Source organism: Chiloscyllium punctatum, chromosome 7 (assembly GCF_047496795.1).
Source record: "Chiloscyllium punctatum isolate Juve2018m chromosome 7, sChiPun1.3, whole genome shotgun sequence".
NCBI classification, from domain to species: Eukaryota; Metazoa; Chordata; class Chondrichthyes; order Orectolobiformes; family Hemiscylliidae; genus Chiloscyllium; species Chiloscyllium punctatum.
Genome location: NC_092745.1, coordinates 122,877,053 through 122,902,483, shown reverse-complemented (window position 1 = coordinate 122,902,483; position 25,431 = coordinate 122,877,053). Strand labels below are relative to the sequence as shown.

Here is a 25,431-nt window from a genome sequence, read left to right as displayed (position 1 = left end):
ATGTAGTCAACTCAGCCACATTAGGGCGATTTAGATAATCACATGGATGATTTTGGGATAGTGTAGGAGGACGAGCTGAGAATAGTTCACGGTTCGGCACAACATCGAGGGCCGAAGTGCTGTATTGTTCTATGTTCTAATACTATTGCAACTTTCCCTTCAATAAAACTCACCACAGAGAGCCTTCTCACTTGCACCCTCACCCGACTACTCGGACATTGCAGTATTGGAGGAGAAATTGACTTGAAATTGAATCAACTCTTGATATTTTATATGGCCATTTGATTGAACATACACATTTATATGGAGGTAAATGAATTTAAAAACTATAATAATTAGATAGAATAATACATTAAATGTCTCAAGGAGGTGACGGCATTATTGCTGGGTTAGGTAAAAACAAGGACTGCAGATGCTGGAAACCAGAGTCTAGATTAATTGTCAATCCAGAGACCCAGGTAATGTTCTAGGGACCTGGGTCAGAATCTCAGCACAGGCGATGGTGGATTTTGAATTCAATAAAAACAAAATCTGGAATTAACAGTCTAATAATGACCAGGAATCCATTGTCGGAAAAACACAGCTGTTTCACTGATGTCTTTCAGGGAAAGAATCTGCCATCCTTACCTGGTCTGGCCTACATGTGACTCCAGGCCCACAGCAATGTGGTTGACTCTTAACTGTCAGCTGGGTGATTAGGCATGGGCAATAAATGCTGGCCTGGTCAGAAGAGCCCTCATCCCGTGGATGAATAAAAAGAAAGTTTGCTAGTTTATAAAAGTGCTGATTTGTAAGGTGCTGGTTATAACTAGGTTTGCTGTACTAACATTGGCATTCTGATGTCCTTGAGTCACAGAGGTGGAAGGAAATGCAAATCTTCCTAACTCTACCTTATGGATGAGGTTTTCCCTCTGGTACTTCTCAATGATTGGCTGGGCTGCTGAGAGATAGGCTTCGATCTGCCTGGAAACATTATCATCACCATCACTCATTTGAGCTGATTTCCAGAGACGTTGTTCCAGTGTGTCTGTGGAACAGCTCAGGAAAATCACCAGGCTGGGCTGACCAATCTGAAAGAGAGGAACGTGCAGAAATTTCAATTCCAGAAGAACACGTAGAAAATCTGCATTCATACATGGCCTCAGACTTCCCAAATGAAGGAGTCGCAAAGGGAATGGTCTCTGTGGAATGCTGATAGGAGTGGGGAGAGAAAAATATCTCTGCTGGTGGGGGTCTGACTGTAGGTGGCAGGAATGGTGAAGGATGATGTGGTGTATCCTGAGATTAGTGGGGTGGAAGGCGAGGACCAGGGGAGTTCTATCCTTGTTGCAGTTAGAGGGGTGGAGTTCAAGGATGGAGGTGTGGGAAGTGGAGGAGATACGCTGCAGGACATTGTGATCAAGTGTGAGGGGAAATTGCGGTCCTTGTAGAAGGAGGCCATCTAGGATGTTCTATGGTGGAGTTGGTCCCCTTCCGAGCAGATGCGGAGGAATTGGGAGGCGGAGGAATTGGGAGGCGGAGGAATTGGGAGTAAGGGATAGCGTTTTTACAGGAGGGGGTGGGAGAAGGTGTAGTCCAGGTAGCTGTAACATAGATGTCCATGTTCAGTCAGTTGCCGGAAATGGAGATGGAGAAGTCCAGGAAGGGGAGGGAGGTGACTGAGATGGTCCAGGTGAACTTGAGGTCAGGACGGAAGGTGCTCGTGAAGTGGATGAACTGCTCAGCCTCCTTGTGGGAGCACAAGGTGGTGCCGATACAGTCATCAATGTAGCAGAGAAAAAGGTGGGGAATGATACTGTTGTAACTGCAGAAGATGGACTGTTCCACCTGTCCAATGAAGAGGCAGGCATAGCTGGGGCCCATGTGAGTGCCCATGGCTAATCCTTTGCTACGGTGCAGTTCCAACACTGGCTACTTCTCCTGAAACCCCTGTGCGCTGTAGCACGTGTCTTGACCACCCCTTTCTATTAAAGTGGAATATTGCTCAGGTACGTCTTGTCCCTCCAAAGAAAGGACAGATCTAATCTCGTCAATTCCTAGCCCATCAGTTTACTCTCCATCATGGGTAAAGTGATAGCAGTTGTCAATGTCAGGACTATCATGGTGTTGAGGTAGAGGATCAGCTGTGATCACTTTGAAGGGCAGAGCTGGGTCGAATAGTTTAATCCTGTTCATTGTTTCTACCTGTCTATGTAAAAAGAAGCCAAGTCACTATAATCCCAGAGGACCATTCTCATGAAAGAGAGATGACTGACAGTGATTTAACATGAGGGATGCTACCCCTCAGGTGAAGTGTGGGATTGAGAAGAAGAGTCATAAAGATGTATATCCCTCTAAACCCTTCCTATTCATATACCCATCCAGATGCCTTTTAAATGTTGCAATTTTACCAGCCTCCACCACTTCTCTGGCATACGCGCACCACCCTCTAAGTGAAAAAGTTGCCCCTTAGTTGCCTTTTATTTCACCTTCACTCGAAATCTATGCCCTCTCGTTCTGGACCCCACCCCCAACCCCAGGGAAAAGACTTTGTCTATTTACCCTATCCATGTCCCCTCATGATTTTATAAACCTCTATAAGGTCACCCCTCAGCCTCCGATGCTCCAGGGAAAACAGCCCCAGCCTGTTCAACCTCTCCCTGTAGCTCAAACCCTCCAACCCTGGCAACATCCTTGTAAATCTTTTCTGAACCCTTTCAAATTTTTAGATTAGACTACATTACATACAGTATGGAATCAGGCCCTTTGAAGAGCAACCCACTCAGACCCATTCCCCTGCCCTAAATTTCCCTCTGACTAATGCGCCTAACACTATGGGCAATTTAGCATGGCCAATTCACCTGACCTGCACATCTTTGGATTGTGGGAGGAAACCGGAGCATCCAGAGAAACCCACGCAGACACAGGGAAAATGTGCAAACTCCACATAGACAGTTGCCTGAGGCAGTAATTGAACCCAGGCCGCTGACGCTGTGAGGCAGCAGAGCTAACTACTGAGCCACCATTTCACAACATCTTTCCAATAGGAAGGAGACCAGATTTGAATGCAATATTCCAACAGTGGCCTAACCAACGTCCTGTACAGCCACAACATGACCTCCCAACTCCTGTACTCAATGCTCTGACCAATAAAGGAAAGCAAACCTTAATGGTAACTTCAGCCTGGTGAAGGAATTGAACCCATACTGTGGGTGTCATTCTGCATCACAAACCAGCTGTCTAGCCACCCAAACCCCCACAATTAAAACTGCTAAAGTCTTACTGATCCACAGTATCTGTGCTGCCTTCCTCCCTCCCCACTTTACCCCATTTGGTAGATGCATGCACTTAAACCAACTCACCTTCTTCTCAAATTCTTCTGCCTGCCTCACTTCCTGAGGATAGCCATCTATGAGAATACCTTTTGTATCCATGCTGTTAATTATCGTGTCTTTCAGCATCTCCTGCACACAGTGTGGAAGGAGAAAGTCAGTGGTATGTTTCCAGCAACAGTCGGTCAGAGTAATTCTCCGTTTGTAATCTCTCCCCATTCTCTCCAGCCCCACACTGCCTTCAACTTTCTTTTGCAGTTCCATCAGAGCAGCAAACTCCCCAACCAGTGTCTACGCAAGCTCCCCAGGCCATTAGATTAGATTCCCTACAGTGGGGAAACAGCCATTTAGCCCAACAAGTCCACCCTGACCCTCCGAAGAATAACCCACCCAGACCCATTCTCCTACCTTATATTTACCCATGACTAATGCACCTAACACTGTGGGCAACCTGCACATCCTTGGACTGTGGGAGGAAATCCACACAGACATGGGGAGAATGTGCAAACAGAGAGTTGCCTGAGGCTGGGATCAAAGCTGGGTCCCTGGCGCTGTGAGGCAGCAGTGCGAACCACTGAGCCAACTTGTCACCTTAATGAGCTGATGGTGTGCACCACATCCAAACCTGATCATGTTCACAACAGAAGTACATGTCAGGGGGAGGTCCCTTTGACCTGTAGGCCTTTGCCAGCACAGAAGTAGACCATTTGGACCATCATTTCAATGCAGGTCAACAAAGATCTGATCGACACAAATCCCAGTTTCCAGCTCTTGGCCCACGCCCTGGATGTGAAGATCTAATTACTGCTTCAAGGTTATTAAAGTTTCTAACTCAACTACCTTTTCAGGAAGTGATTTCCACACTCACACCACCAGCCTCTCAGTGAAACCCTTTCTCCTCAACTCTTCTCTTAGCATTCTACATCTTACCTTAAATCAATGCCTCCTGGTTACTGCCCTCTCTACTTATGGAAAAAGTGCTTTCCAATCCAAACTATCTATGCCCTTCATAATCTTATACACCTCGATTCTTTTTTATTCATTCACAGATGAGGGCATCCAGTATTTATTTCCCATCCCAGATGGAAACACATGTAGGCCAGACCAGGTAAGGATGGCAGATTTCCTTCCCTAATGGACATCAGTGACCCAGATGGGTTTTTCCGACAATTGACAATGGCCATCATTAGACTCTCAGTTCTTACATTCTTAGATTTTTATTTCGATCAGGTCCCTTCTCAACCTGCTCCAGGGAAAATGACCCAGCCTGTCCGATCATTCCCCGTTAGTGTAGGCCCTCCTGTCCAGGCATCATCCTGGTGAATCTCCTCAATACCCTCTCTGGTGCAGTCACATCCTTTCTACAGTGTGGTGTGTTATGGCCTGGCACTGTGAGCATTCAACAACAAGCCAGACTACATCTGACTGAAACTTCTCGCGAGATAGTTAACACGGAGAGGCTTCACCTCTGAACATCAGAAAGAAAGAGCCCGGTTATTGAAGGAGCCAAGTCACCAAAGAAAATCTTTATTCTTAGATTACTTACAGTGTGGATACAGGCTCTTTGGCCCAACAAGTCCACACTGACCCGCTGAAGTGCAATCCACCCAGACCCATTCCCCTACATTCACCCCGTCACCTAACACTACAGGCAATTTAGTATAGCCAATTCACCTAACCTGCACATTTTTGGACGGTGGGAGGAAACCCACGCAGACACGGGGAGGATGTACAAACTCCACCTGAGGCGGGAATTGAACCCAGGTCTTTGGCACCATGAGGCAGCAGTGCTAACCATTGTGCCACCATGCCGCCCGTTCTCTGGAGCTCAGGGGTAGAACTCTACCCTACGATCGGGTTAGGGTTACCCTATTGCAGCTTCACATTTAATTTATCGAGCCATTTTATAATTTGTGTTTGGTGAACCAACACATGTCCCAATGTAATTCTGGAAGGCTGCAACATCGATGAATATTCATGATGTACTAATAAATGCAAAAGAGATTTCTTGACCACAAAACCTGACTTGCATGAAACATTTTGAGAACTTAATCACAAAAATTAAACCCTCTGTCAGGAAACTATTTTCTTCCTCCTTCCAGGCCAAAAAAACCCCTCCCCTGCTGCAGGTCCATCTAAAAGCTAAACATGGGCCTACGAAAATCCCACCTTTCAGTTCCAGGTTGGGAATGTGTGCAATTCCCGGAAAGACTGATTTCACTCACCATTGGCACCAGTTCCTCAGGCTCCATGGTTTCCCGTGTCTCTCTTCTCCGTTCTGGCCCCACTGCTACCACGTTACGTAGAATGTCTTCTGAAGATATGTAGGTGAAACCATACTGTGCTGCTATCCTCTTGCACTGAGTTTCCTTGCCTGAGCCTGGGCCACCTTTAAAGGATATTTTGGGATTCAGTACATGAAGGGTGCGAGATATGACATGTGATGAGTGCAGCAAACAACTTCTATTTACTGAGCATTTTCCTGACCTCTGTTGGTCGAGAAACAGCTTCATAACCATGTAGGTATTCCTGCAATGTAATCACTGTGGTGTATTGCACAGAGTAAAACTAATTTTCTCTTCAAATTCCTTCACTAGTCTTGCTGGCTAGGCTGCCATTTGTTATCCGTTCCTAATTTCCCTTGACAGTGTAGTGGGGAGCTTCCTTATTTCATTGCTGCACAGTGGCTCAGTGGTTAGCACCACTGCCTCACAGCGCCGGGACCTGGGTTCGATCCCACCTTTGGCTGATTGTCTATGGGGAGTTTGCATATTCTCCTGGTGACTGTGTGTGTTTCCTTTGGGTGCTCCGGTTTCCTCCCACAGTTCAAAGATGTGCAGGTTAGGGTGACTGAGCCATGTGAGAGTGTCCAGGGATGTGTGGGTTAGTTATGGGACATGCAGTGTTACAGCGATTGGGTGGGTCTGGGTGGGATACTGTTCAGAGGATTGGTGTGGACTCAATGGTCCAAATGGCCTGCTTCCATGCTGTAACGATTCTATCTATCGAACTCTGTATTCCATGATGGGTTAGGGTTAGATGTGCCCATAGCTGCTGGTAGTTATTATTAGATGGAGTCATAGAGATGTACAGCATAGAAACAGACCCTTCAGTTCAACCCGTCCATGCCGACCAGATATCCCAACCCAATCTAGTCCCACCTGCCAGCACCCGGCCCATATCCCTCCAAACCCTTCCTATTCATATACCCATCCAAATGCCTCTTAAATGTTGCAATTGTACCAGCCTCCACCACATCCTCTGGCAGCTCATTCCACATACGTACCACTCTCTGTGTGAAAAAGTTGCCCCTTAGGTCTCTTTTATATCTTTCCCCTCTCACCCTAAACCTATGCCCTCGAGTTCTGGACTCCCCGACCCCAGGGAAAAGACTTTGTCTATTTATCTTATCCATGCCCCTCATAATTTTGTAAACCTCTATAAGGTCACCCCTCACCCTCCGACGCTCCAGGGAAAACAGCCCCAGCCTGTTCAGCCTCTCCCTGTAGCTCAGATCCTCCAACCCTGGCAACATCCTCGTAAATCTTTTCTGAACCCTTTCAAGTTTCACTAACTTCATTTACACCTCCCAAACACAGAGGGCAGCAGAGAAGTCAACATCACAAAATGCTTTTATCTTGCTCCCATTACTTCTGAAATGCAGCCAATTTGCACGCAGCAAGGTCACAGAAACATCTAATGAACAACCAGTTAATCTGTTTCTAGTGAAGCTGGCCACAGTGATATTGACCAAGAACCAATTTAGATACCCCACCTCTCTTTAAAAAGTGTTTGAGATGAAAGTGTTATACTTTACTAATGTACCTCCTGATGTTTTTAAAATATTCACTCCTGGGATATAGATGTCGCTGTCCAGACCAGCATTTATTGCCTGTTCCTAGTTGCCCTTGAGAAGCTGATGGTGAGCTGCCTTCTTGAACCGCTGGAGATCACTAGTTGTGGATTGACCACAATGCCCTTAGGGAGGGGATTCCAGGAATTTCACCCAGTGTCAGTGAAGGAACGCCAACATATTTCCAAGTCAGGATGGTGAGTGGCTTGGAGAAGAACTTGAAGGTGGTGGTGTTCCCATGCTGCTGCTCTTGACCTTCTCAATGGGAGCGGTCATGGGTTTGGAAGGTGTTGTCTGAGGACCTTTGGTGAATTTCTACAGTGCATCTTATAGATAATATACACTGCTGCTACTGAGCGTGGCTAGTGGAGGAAGTGATCGCTTGTGGATGTAGTGCCAATCAAGTGCGCTGCTTTGTCCTGGAAAGAATCAAGTTTCTTGAGTGTTGTTAGAGCTGCCCTCATCCAGGCAAGTGGGGAGTATTCCAAAACATTCCTGACCTATAGAAACATAGAATTTTATAGCATGTTTGCTGTCTGTACTGGCTCACAAAAGAACGACCCAACTAGTCTCTCTCTCCTGAGCTATCAACTTAGCACTTTAACTTCAGCTCTTTCAAGTATCTATCCAGCTCTGTTTTGAAACCTCCTATGGAATCTGCCTCCACTACCTGCCCCCAGGCAGCACATTCTAAATCCTAACTCCTCTCTGAGTAAGGAAGTTCCTCCTCATCTCACTCCTAGCTCTCATGCTAACAATCTTGAAATTGTAACGCCTAGTGTCTGACATAACAACCAGTTGAACAGAATATCCTTCTTTACCCTGTCAAAATTGTTCTCAATTTTGAACACCTCAACAAAGTCATCCTTTAATCTTCTCTGCTCCAAGAAAAATAAAACCAATCTCTAATTTTTCCTTGCACCTAAAATCCCTTATTTGTTGTATCAATCTAGCAAATTGGTCAGTGCTTTGAGTATAAGGGTTGGGAGGTCATGTTGTGGCTGGACAGGACATTGATTAGGCCACTTTTGGAATACTGCGCGCTGTTCTGGACTCTGTGCTATAGGAAGCATGTGAAACTTGAAAGGGTTCAGAAAAGATTTGCAAGGATATTGCCAGGGTTGGAGGATTTGAGCTATAGGGAAGAGTCTGAATAGGCTGGGGCTGTTTTCCCTGGAGCATTGGAGGTTGAGGGGTGACCTTATATAGATTGATAAAATCGTGAGGGGCATGGATAGCGTAAATAGACAAGATCTTTTCTCCAGGGTAGGGGAGTCCAGAACTAGAGGGCATAGGTTTAGAGTGAGGGGGAACAGAATTAAAAGGGACCTAAGGGGCAACCTTTTCACTTAGAGGGTGGTGTGTGTATAGAATGAGCTGCCAGAGGAAGTTGTAGAGGCTGGTACTATTACAACATTTAAAAGGTATCTAGATGGATAGATGAATAGGAAAGGTTTAGAGGGATATGGGCCAAATGCTGGCAAATGTGACTAGATTAGGTTAGGATGTCTGGATGGCATGGACAAGTAGGATCGAAGGGTCTGTTTCCATGCTGTACATCTCTAAGACTCTATGGCTATGAGTTAACTACAGCTTCACTTGAAGGACTGCTTTCGGAATCAGTCAATACTTTGGTCTAACTGAAGCTGAAATGCAGCCAGAATGACTTTCAATTTATTTTCAAAGTTCAGGAAGAGGACATAAATCAAAAAAATGAGGTCTGTGCAATCATTCACCACATGTGTAATACTCTTCTTCATCAAGTCTGTTAACTGGGTAGCTACAGGGTTCACTCAAATGGCCAAGTTGAACAATCTAATCTCAGGGCACAGATTGATAAATTGATTGCTCTCCACTATCTGCCGTGCTCCCACTAATGTAGTCAGGACTAGAACCTACTGTGCTACTGAGAGAAGCGTTAGAACCATCAGTGGCCCAGAGTGGTGTTAGTAATGAATGTGTCACTGCATTCATTTGAAACATCCCTCCCCCTGCCATGCTTCACTGAAGGCATTAACCTGTTTCAGGATTTGTGGAAGATTATACAGACAAACAAAACTGACCATTCTCATTCCTGAGACCATTAATAAAAGATAGTGCACTTTTGACAGTGTGTTACCTACAACCCCATTAAGACAAGTTCCTGCACAGAGGTCAGCAGCCTACTGAAGGTATATGCTTCAGGTAGGAACATTTACCAGGCTTCTATCGTTCAAGAGTCTTTTACAAGCTGTGAAGTTTGCCCATTGGTGTTAGCAATAAGAGCTCAGATCACAAAGAAAGGTCAGAACAGAAGGGATAAGGTCTTCTGGTCAAGATGTTAAACCAAAGAACCCATCTGCCCTCTCATATGGAACATAAAAAATCCTATAGCTGCTATTTCAAAGCAGATTGAGGCAATTCTTCCTGACCATTATCTATCCTTCAACCAATATCACTCTCGATACTGCGATGCTGGAAATCTCTAAAGCAGAAAAATGTTGAAAATACTCAGCAGGCCACCCAGCTTCAGTGGAGAGATTGGGCTGTGAAATGTTGACTCTGATTTCACCAGATTACCTGGTCGTCAGAACATTGGTGTTTTTGTGTTGCAGAGAAAAGAGCACATTATGTCAAAGCTTTTCATCTTGTACTCATCTCTTCATAAGTGTGAGAAGAGAAAACTAGCATTCTATACTGGATGAGGAGTATTGATTGATGGCAAGTGGTCTCTGGAGGTTGAGACGTGTCTTAGAGCATGCACCAGTTAGAGGATGACTGACAGTTAACTGCCGAGCTGTGTTTAAAGTTAATCCAGGCAGTTGGTCTAGGAATTGTCCTGAGGAATAGACCAGAGAATGGCTGTCACCTATTTTGTTAAAGTGACCCAGACACAGTATGCATGCATCTTCTCTCTGTCTGCAAAGTGGGCCCTATAAATGAACACGTGATCTCCAGAACTCACAAGTGTGCCCCACTGCAAACCCAACCATGGCAATCTCAAATTGGTTATCAATGTAATTGTCCTGATGCATTCAAGGTGTAAATCTTCAACAAAATGTATATTTCTAATGAGGCACAGTCTAGCTGTCTTCCACCAAGTGACTATTTGAATGTCAAGACTTGCGGGGTTTTCCTGTATGCAAACTGTCTGTCATATTTCCCATCAACAGCGACTATTTTTCTAAAAAAAATACATTATTTGGGTTCAAACGTTCTCCCTACACGCTTAGGCTAGTTTCCCAGGTGCTTCTGAAACACTCTCTATAGATTCCCTACTGTGTGGGAGCAGGTATTTTGACCCAGCAAGTTCACACCAACTCTCTGAAGAACATCCTGTAAACCTGCATTTCCCATGGCTAATCCACCTAACCTACGCATCCCTGAACACTGTGAGCAATTTAACATTGTCAATCCACCTAACCTGCACATCTTTGGACTGTGGCAGGAAACCAGAGCACCCAAACGAGACGCACGAGGAGAATGTGCAAACTCCACACAGATAGTTGCCTGAGGCTGATTCAAACCTGGGTCCCTAGTGCTGTTAGGCAGCAATGCTAACCATTCAGCCACCCTTAACAACAGTAGATACAGGATGAGCCAACAACAGGCAGTACCTGCTGGGAACAGCTCCTGAAACAATCCAACTGCATATAGACTAACAGATAATTGCACTTAAATCACAGCCTACCCCAAAGGCTCACCTAAAAATGCAAGCTCGATATCACTGTGTGGAAATTGTGAAACATGGTATTTAAATGTGAGTCTTCTAGCCCTTGTATCTAACAGTTAGCCGTATGCCTGGAGTCATCAACATCTCACAAAGCAAGAATGTGTTAGTTGGTATAATTAACCAGTCTCAGTCATTGAAGAGTCAAAAAAGGCCCATTGGATAAATCTGTTCTAAGTGCTACTTACCAATAACAAAGATAATCTTGGCTTGCTTCAGATTTTCTGCAAAAAAAAATTATTAATTGAAAAACTAATCAGCAAACAGATTGTAGGAGCTGTGCCCCTGAGCTTTCCTCACATTTTCAATCAGGCCAAAGGATTAATAGATCCAATAGAGCAGGAAATGATTTGTTCTTGTAATGATTTTTTTTGTTGGATAATTTTATATTATTCAAACGTTCTTCATGGTTACATTTTATTGTCAAACTCCTGATAAGTGAGATACCAAGCCCAGGGTTTTATTGCCTTCAGAACAGAAGTAAGACCATAATGTGCAAGAACAGAAGCAGGCCATTCTGTCCATCGAATCTGCTGCACCATTCAATGAGATCATGGCTGATCTGAGAGGCCTCACCTCCACTTTCCTGCCTTCTCCCGCCCCATGAGCCTTGATTCATTACAGAATTAAAAATCCCTTGGTCAGCCCTGAATACACTTGATGACCCCACCTCACCTCTGTCTTAACTCTGTGCTCCTTTATTTTGAGATGATGCTCTCTGCTCCTAAACTGTCCCACAAAAGAGGAGACAACCTTTCAGGATCTGCCCTGTTGAGTCCTTGACATATGTTTCAATAAGGTCACCTCTTCATGCTTCTCAACTCCAATGAGTATAGGCCCAGCTTACTGAACCTCTCCTCATGGGACAGTCCGTCCATACCTGGCGTCAGCCGTGTAATCTTCTCTTTGACTGCCTCAACAAAATGGATGAACTCAGATCTAGACTTGCCTTCCAGAGGGAGCGGAGAGACTGCTGTGTGCTCTGCTTCACGGAGACTTGGCTCCCTCCTGACTGTGCCAAATCATCCGCCGACATCTCCGCCACCTCCAAACAGACTCCACCACCAGGGATATATTTCCCTCCCCACCCCTTTCCACCTTCCGCAAAGACCGTTCCCACCGTGACTACCTGGTCATGTCCACGCCCCCCTACACACCCACCCTCCCATCCTGGCACCTTCCCCTGCCACCGCAGGAACTGCAAAACCTGCGCCCACACCTCCTCCCTCACCTCCATCCAAGGCCCTAAAGGAGCCTTCCACATCCATCAAAGTTTTACCTGCACTTCCACTAATATCATTTATTGTATCCGTTGCTCCCGATGTGGTCTCCTCTACATTGAGGAGACTGGGCGCCTCCTAGCAGAGCGCTTTAGAGAACATCTCCGGGACACCAGCACCAATCAACCAAACCGCCCTGTGGCCCAACATTTCAACTCTCCCTCCCACTCTGCCGAGGACATGGAGGTCCTGGGCCTCCTTCACCGCCGCTCCCTCACCACCAGATGCCTGGAGGAAGAACACCTCATCTTCTGCCTTAGAACTCTTCAACCCCAGGGCATCAACGTGGACTTCAACAGTCTCCTCATTTCCCCTTCCCTCACCTCAATTCCAACCTTCCAGCTCAGCACTGTCCCATGACTTGTCCTACCTGCCTATCTTCTTTTCCACCTATCCACTCCACCCTCTCCTCCCTGACCTATCACCTTCATCCCCTCCCCCACTCACCCATTGTACTCTATGCTACTTTCTCCCCACCCCCACCTTCCTCTAGCTTTTCTCTCCACCCTTCAGGCTCTGGGCCTTTATTCCTGATGAAGGGCTTTTGCCTAAAACGTTGATTTTACTGCTCCTCCGATGCTGCCTGAACTGCTGTGCTCTTCCAGCACCACTAACCCAGAATCTGGTTTCCGGCATCTGCAGTCATTGTTTTTACCTTCCTGATCAATACCCCCTGGTGCTCAGAGGTGGTGATCCTGGAGAACCACTGCTACCTCATCCTAGAAAACCTTCCATTAAAATGTCGTCCCTACTCCCCACCACGCGGGTTCACATCCTGACAGCGATCTACGTACCACTGCATGCAGATGTGAAGCATTCCCTGGATGAAATTTACACCATCACAAACACAAACTCCCCTAAGGGCTTATTTATTGTGGCCTTCAACTCCAACTGGGGAAACCTCAAGGAGGCGCTGCCAAAGTGCCACCAACACGTTTCCTGACTCATCCAGCGGACCGAATATTCTGGACCACTGCTACACAACCATCAAAAAGACTAACCACTCCATCCCCTGCCCACACTTTGGAAACCCAGATCATGCCGCTGTGTTCCTCCTCCCAGCAGACCAGCAGAAGCTGGAACAGGAGGAGCCTTCACACAAAAAAAAGTACAATGCTGCTCCAAAGCTGTGGAACACCGTCTCTGGGACTGCTTGGAATCAGTGGATTGGACCGCGTTCAAGTACTCAGCAGAAAATCTAGACGAGTATACCACCATTGTCACAGACTTCATTAACAGGTGCGTGGAGGACTGTGTGCCAAACACCTCAATCTGGGTGTTCTCCAACTGTAAACCTTGGATGAACCAGGAAATGCACTCCACACTGCAGACCAGGTGTGCAGTTTTCAGGTCAGACGACCCAGATGTCTACAGGAAATCCCGATATGATCTCTGCAAAGTCATTGGAGATGCCAAGAGGTAGCACTGGATGAAGTTGGAGGCTCAAACCAATCATAGACTTCTGTCACCTGCGGCAAGGCCTAAACAACATGACGGGATACAAAATGAAGCAGAGCAAGATGGCAGATTCCTCCCTGATGCACCCAATGCTTTCTATGCTCTGTTTGAGCAGAATGCCAGTAGCGGGGTGATGCCTCCACCGACAGACCCAGACACAGCTGTTCCCTTGGTCACCGCTGCAGACATCAAATTGGTCTTCCTGGGAAAGCCATGGATCCCTGGCCAAACGCTCAGACCCTGTGCTGAGAAATTGGTGGAGATGTTCACCGACATCTTCAACATCTCCCCGCTACAAACTAAAGTCCCCACCTGCTTCAAGAAGACCACCATCACCCCAGTACCTAAGAAAGTACATGCAACGTGTCTTAATGACTACTGCCCAGTGGCTCTGACCTTAATAACCATGAAGTGCTTCGAGAGGCCGGTCATGGCTTGCATCAACTCCAGTCTCCCAGCCTGCCTCAATCCCTTACAATTTGCCTACCAATGAAACAGGCCCATAGTGGATACCATATCCCTAGCTCTGCACTCATCCCTGGAACATCTGGATACCTACATCAGGCTCCTGCTCATTGACTACAGCTCCCTTCTTCAGCGCTATCATCCCCTCCAGGCTGACCTCAAAACTCTGAGATCTAGGTCTCAGCTCCACCCTCTGCAACTGGATCCTCAGCTTCCTGACCCACAGGCCGCAATCAGTGAGGATAGACAGCAGCACCTCTTCCACGATAACACTCAACACTGGAGCCCTTTGAGGATGCATTCTTAGCCCCCTACTGTACCATCTGTACACCCAAAATGGTGTAGCCAAATTCTGAACAAACGCCATCTACAAGTTCACTGATGACACCAACGTGGTAGGACAGATATCGAACAATGAGGAGTCAGAATACAGGAAGGAGATAAAGGGCTTGGTGTGGTGGTGCGATAAGAACAACCTCTCTCTCTCAATGTCGGCAAAACAAAAGAACTGATCACTGACTTCAGGAAGAAAGGACGAGAATTCGCCCCCCCGTCTACATCAACGGGGTGGAGGAGGGGGATTGAGAGTATTTGCTAATGTTCAGCCATGATGTTGGAAAGGATGGTTTCATACAAAACATAGTGGAAATCTGGAACTCCCTCTCTCTGTCTGTAAAAGGGGTGTTTGAGAGACAAGGGGTAAAAACTGAGAGAGAATGATTTTTCTGCAGGAAGGCTTTGCAGAGATCTGTTCGTAGGCACTGGGACCCATGACTTCTCCCCACCCGAGAAATTAGCCGCAGCCTCTGGATTACTGTGAGGAGTGTGACCCTGATGGCAAACCTTGGCCCATTGCTTGGATTTCCAAGTTAAGATCAATACTAACCTTCCATTTTGGTATCTTCAGATGTTGTGGACCAGTTATCCATCTGCCAAATACAAAGATAAAATCAAAAGTCTTATTGAAATGGATGCTACAGAGCTTTTGAGCTGTACAATTATTAAAGCAGTTATTCTGGAAAGGCAATCAGAATTGTACGCAGTATTCTAAATGTGGCTTCACCAATATCCTGCACGTGAGTAATAACCAAAGGTACACAATGTGGGTAGAAATATAACTCCAAGACAATGCTGAAAGTACAAGTAGAGGCCTTCCCCTATAACATCTCAGTACCTTGTGATAGCCCAAAGCACTTTGCAACTTTGAGCACACTGTTTTGATGTGTTGTCTCATTGTTGTAAAGTCGGAAATAGGGCACGTCATTAACGCATGGCAAGCTCTCACAAACAGAATGTGCTACATGAGCAACAAAAATAGAAATTACAGAATTGCATCTGTGGAGAGAAATCAGAGTTAACGTTTCGGGTCCAGTGACGCTTCCCCAGAACCCACCTACGTGAACAGTTAACCAACAAAAACCTTCTTTGAAAACAGTTCTTTCAAAGAGCTAGCACGGGAATGAATGGCCCGTGTAGGGAGTCCCCAGTAAAACAAAATGTGAAATGTGTTGATTGATGCTGATGGAACACCAAGACAGATCTCCGCAATGAGAGCAGCTTCTAATGGGAAACTAAATCAGTTCTGACAGGGGAAGCTTTTTTGAGCTCATTGAAATACGAGCCTTTGACAGGCCTGGTGAAAGAAATGGAGAAAAATGGTGAGCATGGAGAATGAGAGGTGTCTTCTCTCTGCCTCACAGACCATTTTAATATGCTGTGGTGTATAGCCCATTAGGTGCCATATTTCTCACTCCCATCTTAATTGAAGCCAAGCGATATTTATTTTTTTAAGTGAAACATTGCCAGCGAACAAAGTTTCATTGCTGCAACAGCCCCTGTTAATGAGGTGAATCTTACAGTGGCATTTCAAACTGTATTTGTATGATGCAGAAAGGAATTTGATTTTTAACCAATCACATTAGATTAGATTAGATTCTTTACAGTGTGGGAACAAGCCCTTCGGCCCAACAAGTCCACACCGACCCTCTGAAGAGTAACCCACCCAGACCCATTTCCCTCTGACTAATGCACCTAACACTACGGGCAATTTAACTTGGCCAATTCACCTGATCTGCACATCTTTGGACTGTGGGAGGAAACCGGAGCATCTGGAGGAAACCCACGCAGACATGGGGAGAACGTGCAAACTCCACACAGTCAGTGCCCAAGGCAGGAATTGAACTTGGGACCCTGGTGCTGTGAGGCAGCAGTGCTAACCACTGTGCTGCCCACATTAACCCTTGGTTTTCACAACTGCCTTTCAGAAAAACAACCTGTGAAGAAACAATAGGATTCTACCTGCCACTAGACAGTTTGAGGGAATCTAGTAATGTTTGTTTGCACTATTTGTGTTGGGGAAATGGAACATTTATTACCTATTCTTCAGATGGTGGAGGGGAGCTGCTCCCTTCAACTGCTGCAGTGTAAGTACTATAAGTACATCCACCATGCAGTTAGGGTGGGAATTCCAGGACTGTGCACTCCAGTTTGGATTTAAGTTGGAACCAACAGCATAAGGTAGAAAAAGGAAAGTTGTCTTTCATTTCGAATTAAGGGAGATAGGGAGAAAACTAGGATTAATAGCAATCTTCAGATGACACCCACAGCCTCACACAAGTAAATATAGGAACAGGAGAATAAAACAGATGAATGTATAAAATTAATGCAGGAGGAGGAACTTTAGATTAGATTAGATTACATGCAGAGTGTAAACAGGCCCTTTGGCCCAACAAATCCACACCGACCCACCGGAGCGCAACCCACCCAGACCCATTCCCCTACATTTACCCCTTCACCTAACACTACAGGCAATTTAGCATGGCCAATTCACCTGACCTGCACATTTTTGGATTGTGGGAGGAAACCGGAGCACCCGGAGGAAACCCACGCAGACACGGGGAGAATGTGCAAACTCCACAGAGTCGCCTTGGCACATTGGGACCTGCTCTGGGAAGACTGGAACCTGTATGGACCCAGTATGAAGTCTTGAGCAGAGCTGGGACTGAGTTACATGCTGGGATGATTTACCAGTTCTACTGGAGAGGGTTTCAACTAATTCAGCAGGAATGTGTAAACAATGAGATAATACCGGAGACTGCACAATATTACTGGATGAGATTGATAGCTCTAGAATAGAGAACAGTAAATTGATGGGTGCAGCCTGAGAAAATACTACAGTCTAAATCTGGGTTACCATGCATGTGTGTAAATCCACAGAGTACAGTAAGTCTGGGCCACAGATGCTCAGATTGGCATGTAGATGTTGCAGGTGAGAGATCTGCAGAGATGTCCTGGAGCTGAGATGACTGACCTCCAACAACCACAGCCACCTTCCTATGTGCCAGGTATGATTCCAACTTGCAGAGAATTCCGCACACCCCATATCCATCAATACACATTGACTCCAGTTTTGTTAGGGGTCCTTGATACACACTTTGTTGAATGCAGCCTTGATATCAAGGGCTATCACTCTGACATCCCCTCTGGAATTCTGTTTCTTTGTCCATGTTTGAACCAAGGCTGTAATGAGGTCAGCAGCTGAGTGGCCCTGGTGGAAACCAAACTGGGCACCACTGACCAGGTTATTACTGGGCAGGTTATTACTGAGCAGGTTATTACTGAGCAGGTTATTACTGAGATAGCACAGTTAATGCCACTTTCCATCACTTTTCTGATGGCCATTGACCAAGTTGGATTTGTCTTGCTTTTTATCTGCAGGATGTATCTGGGCAATTTTCTACACTTTTGAATAGATGCCAGAATTGTAACTGTACTGGAACAGCTTGGCTAAGGGCACGGCAAGTTCTGGATCGCAGGTCTTCAGTAGTATTGCTGGAATGTTTTCAGCGTCCATAGCCTTTGTAATATCCAGTGTTTCCAACAATTTCTTGATATCATGTGGCTGAAGACTGGTATCTATAAAGCTGGGGACTACCGGAGGAGACCGAGATGGATCATCCACTCGGCATTTCTGACTGAAGGTTGCTGTGAAACTTCAATCTTATCTTTTGCACTGATGTGTGGGGCTCCTCCATCATTGAGGATGGGGATATTTGTGGAGCCTCCTCCTCCAGTGAGTTGTTTAATTGTCCACCACCATTCACAAGTGGATGTGGAAGCACTGCAGAGCTTAGATCTGACCCATTGGTTGTGAAATCACTTAGCTCTGTCTATCACTTGCTGCTTATGCTGTTTGACATGCAAGTCGTCCTGTTTGGTAGTTTCACCAGGTTGACACCTCATTTTCAGGTTTCCCTGGTGCTGCTCCTGACATGCCCTCCTGCACTTTGCATTGAACCATTGGCTTGATGGTAATGGTTGAGTGGGGGATATGCTGGGTCATGAGGTTGCAGACTATACTGGAGTGCAATTCTAATGCTGTTGATGGTCCACAGTGCCTCATGGATGCTGGGTCTTGTGTTGCTAGACCGGTTTGCTATCCAAACTATTCAGCACATTGATAGTGCCCCACAACAATGTGGGAGGTTATTCCCAATGTGAAGGTGGAACTTTGTCTCCACAAGGACTGTGCCATGGTCACTTTTACTGATACTGTCATGGACAGATGCATCTGCAGCTGGCAGATTGATAAGGATGAGGTCAGCTATGTTTTTCCCTCTTGTTGGTTCCCTCACCACCTGCTGCAGACGCCCAGTCTAGCAGCTATGTCCTTTTGGACATGACCAGCTCGATCAGTAGTAGAGTACATCCTGCACATAAAGAGAGCATTAGAGTGCTGGGGACAGAGGATGTCCAAGAGGGATCAAGAGCAGACTCGAGTCAAAGAAGATGGCTTAGTGTAATCTATGGACCACCAACTAGTGGGAAGGATGTGGATGAACACACACAGAGGTGTGAAGGTTATGCAGTGGTTCTAAAAGGCAACTTTAATTATCTGAATATAGACTGGGATAGGAGTAGTGTAAACAGCAGAGAGGGACAATAGCCACTATGATTGAATGGCGGAGCAGACTCGATGGGCTGAATAGCCTAATTTCTGCTCCTACATCTTATGGAGACAGAGTATATAGTTGAAGAATTAACAAATACTTAATCATTGGTGAAGACTCACACAAAACAGCTCAGGATATTTTATTCTATTGAGTAACCAAATGATAGCAACGATCCGAGATTAAGTCCAGGGCAATGTTCCATAAAATAATGTGTTTTGTCCAATGGGAAATGAGACACAGTTCTTGTAATCACATGTCAGTGGGAGAACATTTAGTGACGACTGTATCGTAATGTTTTGGGTGACTATGCAATAGGTCCAAAGAAAGAATGATTAATTGCAGGAAAGCCAACTTTGATGGGATAAGAATGGACCTGGATAAAAAAAGTTGGAGTCAAAAGTTGGCAGGAAAATGGTGGCTGAACAATGGGCTACTTTCAAAAGAAATGGTTTGGGCACAGTCAAGGTATACTCCTTCGAAAGGAAAAATAAATCCAGAGCTGACTGGATGACAGAAGAGATATAAATCATGATTAAGAAGAATTTTTAAAAAGTGTGCTCATGACAGATGTCAATTCAAAAATATGATTGAGAACTGGGCTGAATAATAAATTTCAGTAGCTGACAAATCAAATAAGAGCAGCAAAGAAGGAATATGAAAAGACAACAGCAGCTAACATAAAGGAGAATCACAAGATCCTCTAAAGCTGTATAAATAGTTGAAATAGCTGTATAAATGGTTAAAGGAGGAGTGGGAACCATTAGGGACCAAATAGGGAATCTACAGGGAGACATTAGAGGACTCTGGGTCTATACTCGACGGAGTTAAGAAGGATAAGGTGGGATCTAATTGAAACTTACAGAATACTGAATGGCTTGGACACAGTGGATGTTGGGAAGATGTTGGGAGAGACTAGGATCCATGAGCTCAGCCTTAGAGTAAAGGGAAGACCTTTTTCAGAACGGAGATAGGTAGAAATTTCTTCAGTCAGAAATCTATGGAATTCATTGTCACAGAAGGCTGTGGAGGCCAGGTCATTGAGTATATTTAAGACTGAGATAGATAGGGGTTCTTGAGTATGAAGGGGATCAAGTGTTACAGGGAGAAAGCAGGAGAATAGGGTTAAGAAACTTATCAGCCACTATGATTGAATGGCGGAGCAGACTCGATGGGCTGAATAGCCTAATTTCTGATCCTACATCTTATGGAGACAGAGTATATAGTTGAAGAATTAACAAATACTTATTCATTGGTGAAGACTCACACAAAACAGCTCAGGATATTTTATTCTATTGAGTAACCAAATGATAGCAATGAAAGAAAAATCCATCTCTGGATCAAGTTTTAGGAAGAACATGAATCTTTTCAACAAAATAGCCTACTTGGAATGTTGTGCAGTTACAAGAAATCCCACAACAAGAAGTACGCAAAAGGATGTTTGCTAGAAATGAAATAAAAATAGAAAATACTGGGAAAACCCTCAGGAGACCAGCTGGTATCAGCTCGAAACAAACCAGGAATTGCTGGAGGAACTCAACAGGTCTGGCAGCATCTGTGGAGAGAGAGAAAAACACTTTGGCATTCGAAGAAGGGTCACATTGGACTCAAAATGTTAACTGTTTCTCTCTTCATGGCTGCAGTCAGACCTGCTGAGTTTCTCCAGCACTTCTGCTTTTTATTTCAGAAGCACCTGTGGTTCTTTGCTTTCGTCTGAGCATCTGATTAAATTACCAAACAAAATGGTAACTCAGTTTCTCTCCAACAATGCTGTCTGTATCCAACATTTTCTGTTATTTTAATGACCAGGAATACTATCCTTAGGACAACACAGCCAGAATAAATTTACTTGCTTGCTTATAACGATTCTACTCAGGAACAGTCACATTAATGGTTTGTGAAGGTTACTTTACAAACTTGGGATTAGAAAACAGAGTTTGGGAAAAAGAAACAAAATGTTCAAATACCTGCTCATCGGAGTCTGGCTCAATATCAACAATATCCGTGGCATCCACAAGCAAACTGAGGTCAAGTTCACTGGGGCCTGGTATAATTGAGGAAAGAGGATGTTAAGAAATTAGGGAGAGAACTTAAGAACAAGGTGATTTCTATCTCCTATTGAAATTGGTCACAGTTTTCAGTGGCAAATGTGGATCAACCAGGTGGTAACTCTTCTGCCTCAGAATGTGAAGGTTGAGTGAGGGACTGGAGACTGGGACAGAGACTGGAGGACAAAGCTGAAACTTTCCAAGGAGACTTTAAACTGCCTGCCCTCTCAGGTGGACATGAAATATCCCGTGATAGGATTGGAAGGGGAGCTGGTGAATGCTCATGGTGCCTGCCAATGTTCATATCAGGGGAGGGGTTCTCATTTTGGAACAGCTGCTATCAAAGCAGGTTCCATGTGTGAGCAGGTGCTCCTACAATGCAGTTGCAACAAGTGATGGGCACAGGAAGAGGAATTTTGATACTTGTAAAACAGTCATTCTATCTTACGCTACGCAAGAGAAGGGGATCATCACATGGTCAAAACCCTTGATAGGCCACATTTGGAGTATTCTGTGCAGTTTTGGTCACCACACCTCCAGGAGAATGTGGAAGCATTGGACAGAGTGCAGAGAAGGTTCATCAGGATGTTACCTGGTCTGAAGGGTACTGGTTATGGGGAAGGTTAAAAAGACTAGGATTGTTTTCACTGAAAAGATGACCACTGAGAGGAGACCTGATAGAGGTCTACAAAAGTATAAGAGACAATAGATAGGACGGATACAGAGACTTTTCCCCAGAGTTGAAGTTTCAATTACAAGGGGCACAGGTTCCTGGTGAGAGGGAGAACGTTTAAGGGAGATGTGCGAGGGAAACTTTTCATGCAGAGAGTGGCAGTTGCCTGGAACACACTGCCCCAAGAGATGGTGGAAGCAGGCACATTGGTGATATTTAAGAGGCATATGGATAATTATGTGAATAGGGAGGGAATAGAGGGATACAGACCGAATAAGGACAGTAGGTTTGTTTTTTAGTTTGGTTAGAGCATTAGGATCGGCACAGGCTTGGAGGGCTGAATGGCCTGTTCCTGTGCTGTACTTCGCGTTTGTTCTTTTGTTTTGTTGTTTGTACATTATTCTTTGTTCTGAAATTCGATGGGGTTGATTCTTTCATAGGAAAATGAAAGTGAGCAATGTTGGATCAGGTGTAGAACAAAAGAACAAAGAACATTACAGCATAGGAACAGGCCCTTTGACCCTCAAGCGTGCGCCGACACACTTTGCCCTTTCATTCTAATCCTACAAGATCCATCTCCGTCTATTCCCTTCCTATTCCTTGCCATGATTCTATTAAATGGTGGAGTAGGCTCGAGGGGCCGAATAGCCTACTCTTGTTCCAATTTCCTTAAGGTCTTATGGTCTAAGATGGGATAATTGGCCTCGTTCTGTGCTCTAAGCGTCTAGCATTTACAACACTTCCAGGAAAAGAATTTAAAAAGTTGTGTGTACAAATAGTCAAGTGTGTACACAATGTGAGTATTGCTGAAAAAATACGAGACATTTTGTTGAAACTTTGACTACCTCTGGACCACCAAAGACTATTTGCACACATAAGGTAATAAAGTTGGGTTTCAACCTAATTCTCTTCAGTCAGTCTACCCGATCTGGTAAATTGGTTTACTTCACTTCAAATCCACATTGACTGAGATGTGATGGCTGAATTCAGGGGCTAACTAACTAAGGTCTTTTTCCTAGGGTAGCGTAGTCCAAAACTGGAGGGCATAGGTTTAGGGTGAGAGGGGAAAGATATAAAAGGGACCTAAGGGGCAACTTTTTCACTCAGAGAGTGGTGTGTGTATGGAATGAGCTGCCAGAGGAAGTGGTGGAGGCTGGTACAATTACAGCATTTAAAAGGCATCTGGATGTGTGTATGAATAGGAAGAGTTTAGAGGGATATGGGCCAAGTGCTGGCAAATGGGACTAGATTAGGTTAGGATATCTGGTTGGCCATGGACAAGCTGGAGTGAAGGGTCTGTTTCCGTGCCAAGCTTTGCTATGGCTCTATAACTATATAACTGTCAACAATTCCTTTACCTCTGTCATTTTCAACATGAAACAAATAGTTGTCCATTGGATGTGGAACCTACCAGCCACAGGTTCTTTGGTAGGAAACAATTTGTTGTCGACTGCCACAGATATGTCATAAAACACCTCCTCCTCATCTCGGTCTGCATCCAGCTGGGTAGAACAAGGGAAGAAAGCCATTTCATTAGCTGCGGTCCTTATTTAACAGCAATCAGGGACCTTGTACTGGGATGAAGTTTGATATCGTATTGGTCTCCTGTCAACGAGTCTAAAACGAATCAGTCAATCGTGACCTGCTCATGTCTCCATCCAACTCGACCAACCAGGAAACCAAAGAACTGTGGGTACTGGAAATCAGAAACAAAACTAGAAACTGCTGGAAAATCCCAGAAGCATCTAAGAACAACGAACCTTACAGCACTGGGACAGGCCCTTCGGTCCTCCAAGCCTGTGCTGATCCAGTTCCTCAATCTAAATCAGCCGCCTAGTTTCTTTGCTCCCTGCCTATTCATGTATCAGTTTAGAATCATCTTAAAAGATGCTATCATTCCCGCCCCTACTACCGCTGCTGGCAACACATTCCAATTGCCCACCACCCTCTGCATGAAGAACTTTCCCCGTATATCTCTCTTGAACTTTTCCCCTCTCACTTTGAACTCGTGACCCCTAGTATTTGTGTCCTCTACTCTGGGAAAAAGTTTCTTGCTTTCCACCCTGTCTATACCACTCATGTTTTTATAGGCTTCAATCAGGTCCCCCCTCCCAACCTCCTTCTTTCCAATGAAAATAATCCTAATCTCCTCAACCTGTCCTCATCGTTGGCACCCTCCATACCAGGCAACATCCTGCTGAACCTCCTCTGCACTCTCTCCAAAGCATTCACATCCTTTTAGTAATGTGGCAACCAGAATTGTATGCAGTATTCCAGATGTGGCCGAACCAGAGTCTTATACAACTGTAAGAAGACCTGCCAACTCTTGTACTCAACACCCCGTCCCATGAAGGAATACATGCCATATCCCTTCTTGACCACTCTATTGACCTACGTTGCCGCCTTCAGGCAACAATGGACCTGAACATCCAGATCTCTCTGTACATCAATTTTCCCCAGGACTTTTCCATTTACTAATCTTCCAAAATGCATCACCTTGCATTTGTCCAAATTGAACTCCATCTGCCATTTCTCTGCCCAACTCTCCAATCTATCTATATTCTTCTGTATTCTCAGACAGTCCCCTTCACTATCTGCTACTCCACCAACCTTAGTGTCATCTGTAAACTTGCTAATGAGGCTACTATACCTTCTACCAAATCATTTACGTATATCACAAACAATATCTGTTGAGCAAAAGCAGTGTTAACCTTTCAGAACTGAAGAAGGGTCACTGGACTCGAAATGTTAACTTTGCTTTCTGTCCACAGATGCTGCCAGACCTGCTGAATTTCTCCAGCAATTTCTGCTTTAGTTTCTAACATCCAGCATCTCAGACTAGAGAAAGCGAATGCCCTGAATGATGAGGTGGTCCTGGTCATAACTTAGTGCTCAGTGACTTATATATGGAGTTGTCAGAATCATCAGAATTCACTGTTACATTGTGGTATTGTCTGTAAAAAGCCAGGAACTAACATGTCAGGAATCAATTGTATTCTGGATTAGTGGGGCTGGAAAAGCACAGCAGTTCAGGCAGCATCCGAGGAGCAGTAAAATCGACGTTTCGGGCAAAAGCCCTTCATCAGGAATACAGGCTCCTCGGATGCTGCCTGAACTGCTGTGCTTTTCAAGCACCTCGAATCCAGAATCTGGTTTCCAGTATCTGCAGTCATTGTTTTTACCTAGGAATCAATTGTATGTATGGATGTTACAGTGGGGCCACACACAAGGCTGCACTGGAGAGTCAGCTATTGTGTAACAATATTATTTCAGACAATAAGTTATTCAGGTTTGAAATTAAACAAAAGAGCTTTATCTTTCAAGATTGAAGTGCAATTCCCTGAAAAATACTTTCTCCTCTGTGTTCTCTGATTAGTAACAAACCTACCAATAGGAACAAATCATTTTAATTTACTCAGGGAATATAATTTTAAATGTTTTTACTAAACTTGTAATTAAAATTGAACTTCTATGAAATCCGGGTTCATTCTCAAATGGAGTGTTGAGTGCAGTCCTGGGTGTCATACTTTAGGAAGGGAGTGTATTGGAGAGAGTGCAGAACGATCCAGATGTATGATTCCAGTTATGGAGTTAGCTTGGAGAGGTTGGGACTCGCTTGGATAAATGAAGGCTGAGAGGAGATTTCATTGAGGCATTCCAAACCACTGGGGATCTGCGTGGTGTA

The 25,431-nt window shown here is 45.0% G+C and overlaps 1 protein-coding gene across 2 annotated transcripts in view; it reads right to left on the bottom strand.

Annotated features, from left to right (window-relative positions):
* ak5 (adenylate kinase 5) overlaps nt 1–25,431 on the bottom strand; it is an 82,280-nt gene that overhangs the window by 8,765 nt on the left and 48,084 nt on the right. For both annotated transcript variants that reach the window (XM_072574752.1, XM_072574754.1), the window contains exons 7-13: nt 23,158–23,248; nt 20,993–21,069; nt 14,963–15,005; nt 11,062–11,097; nt 5,537–5,700; nt 3,342–3,443; nt 891–1,070 (exon numbers count right to left, since the gene is read on the bottom strand). In XM_072574752.1, the coding sequence (XP_072430853.1) occupies nt 891–1,070; nt 3,342–3,443; nt 5,537–5,700; nt 11,062–11,097; nt 14,963–15,005; nt 20,993–21,069; nt 23,158–23,248 (693 nt within the window). The remainder of the gene's footprint in view (nt 1–890; nt 1,071–3,341; nt 3,444–5,536; nt 5,701–11,061; nt 11,098–14,962; nt 15,006–20,992; nt 21,070–23,157; nt 23,249–25,431) is intronic.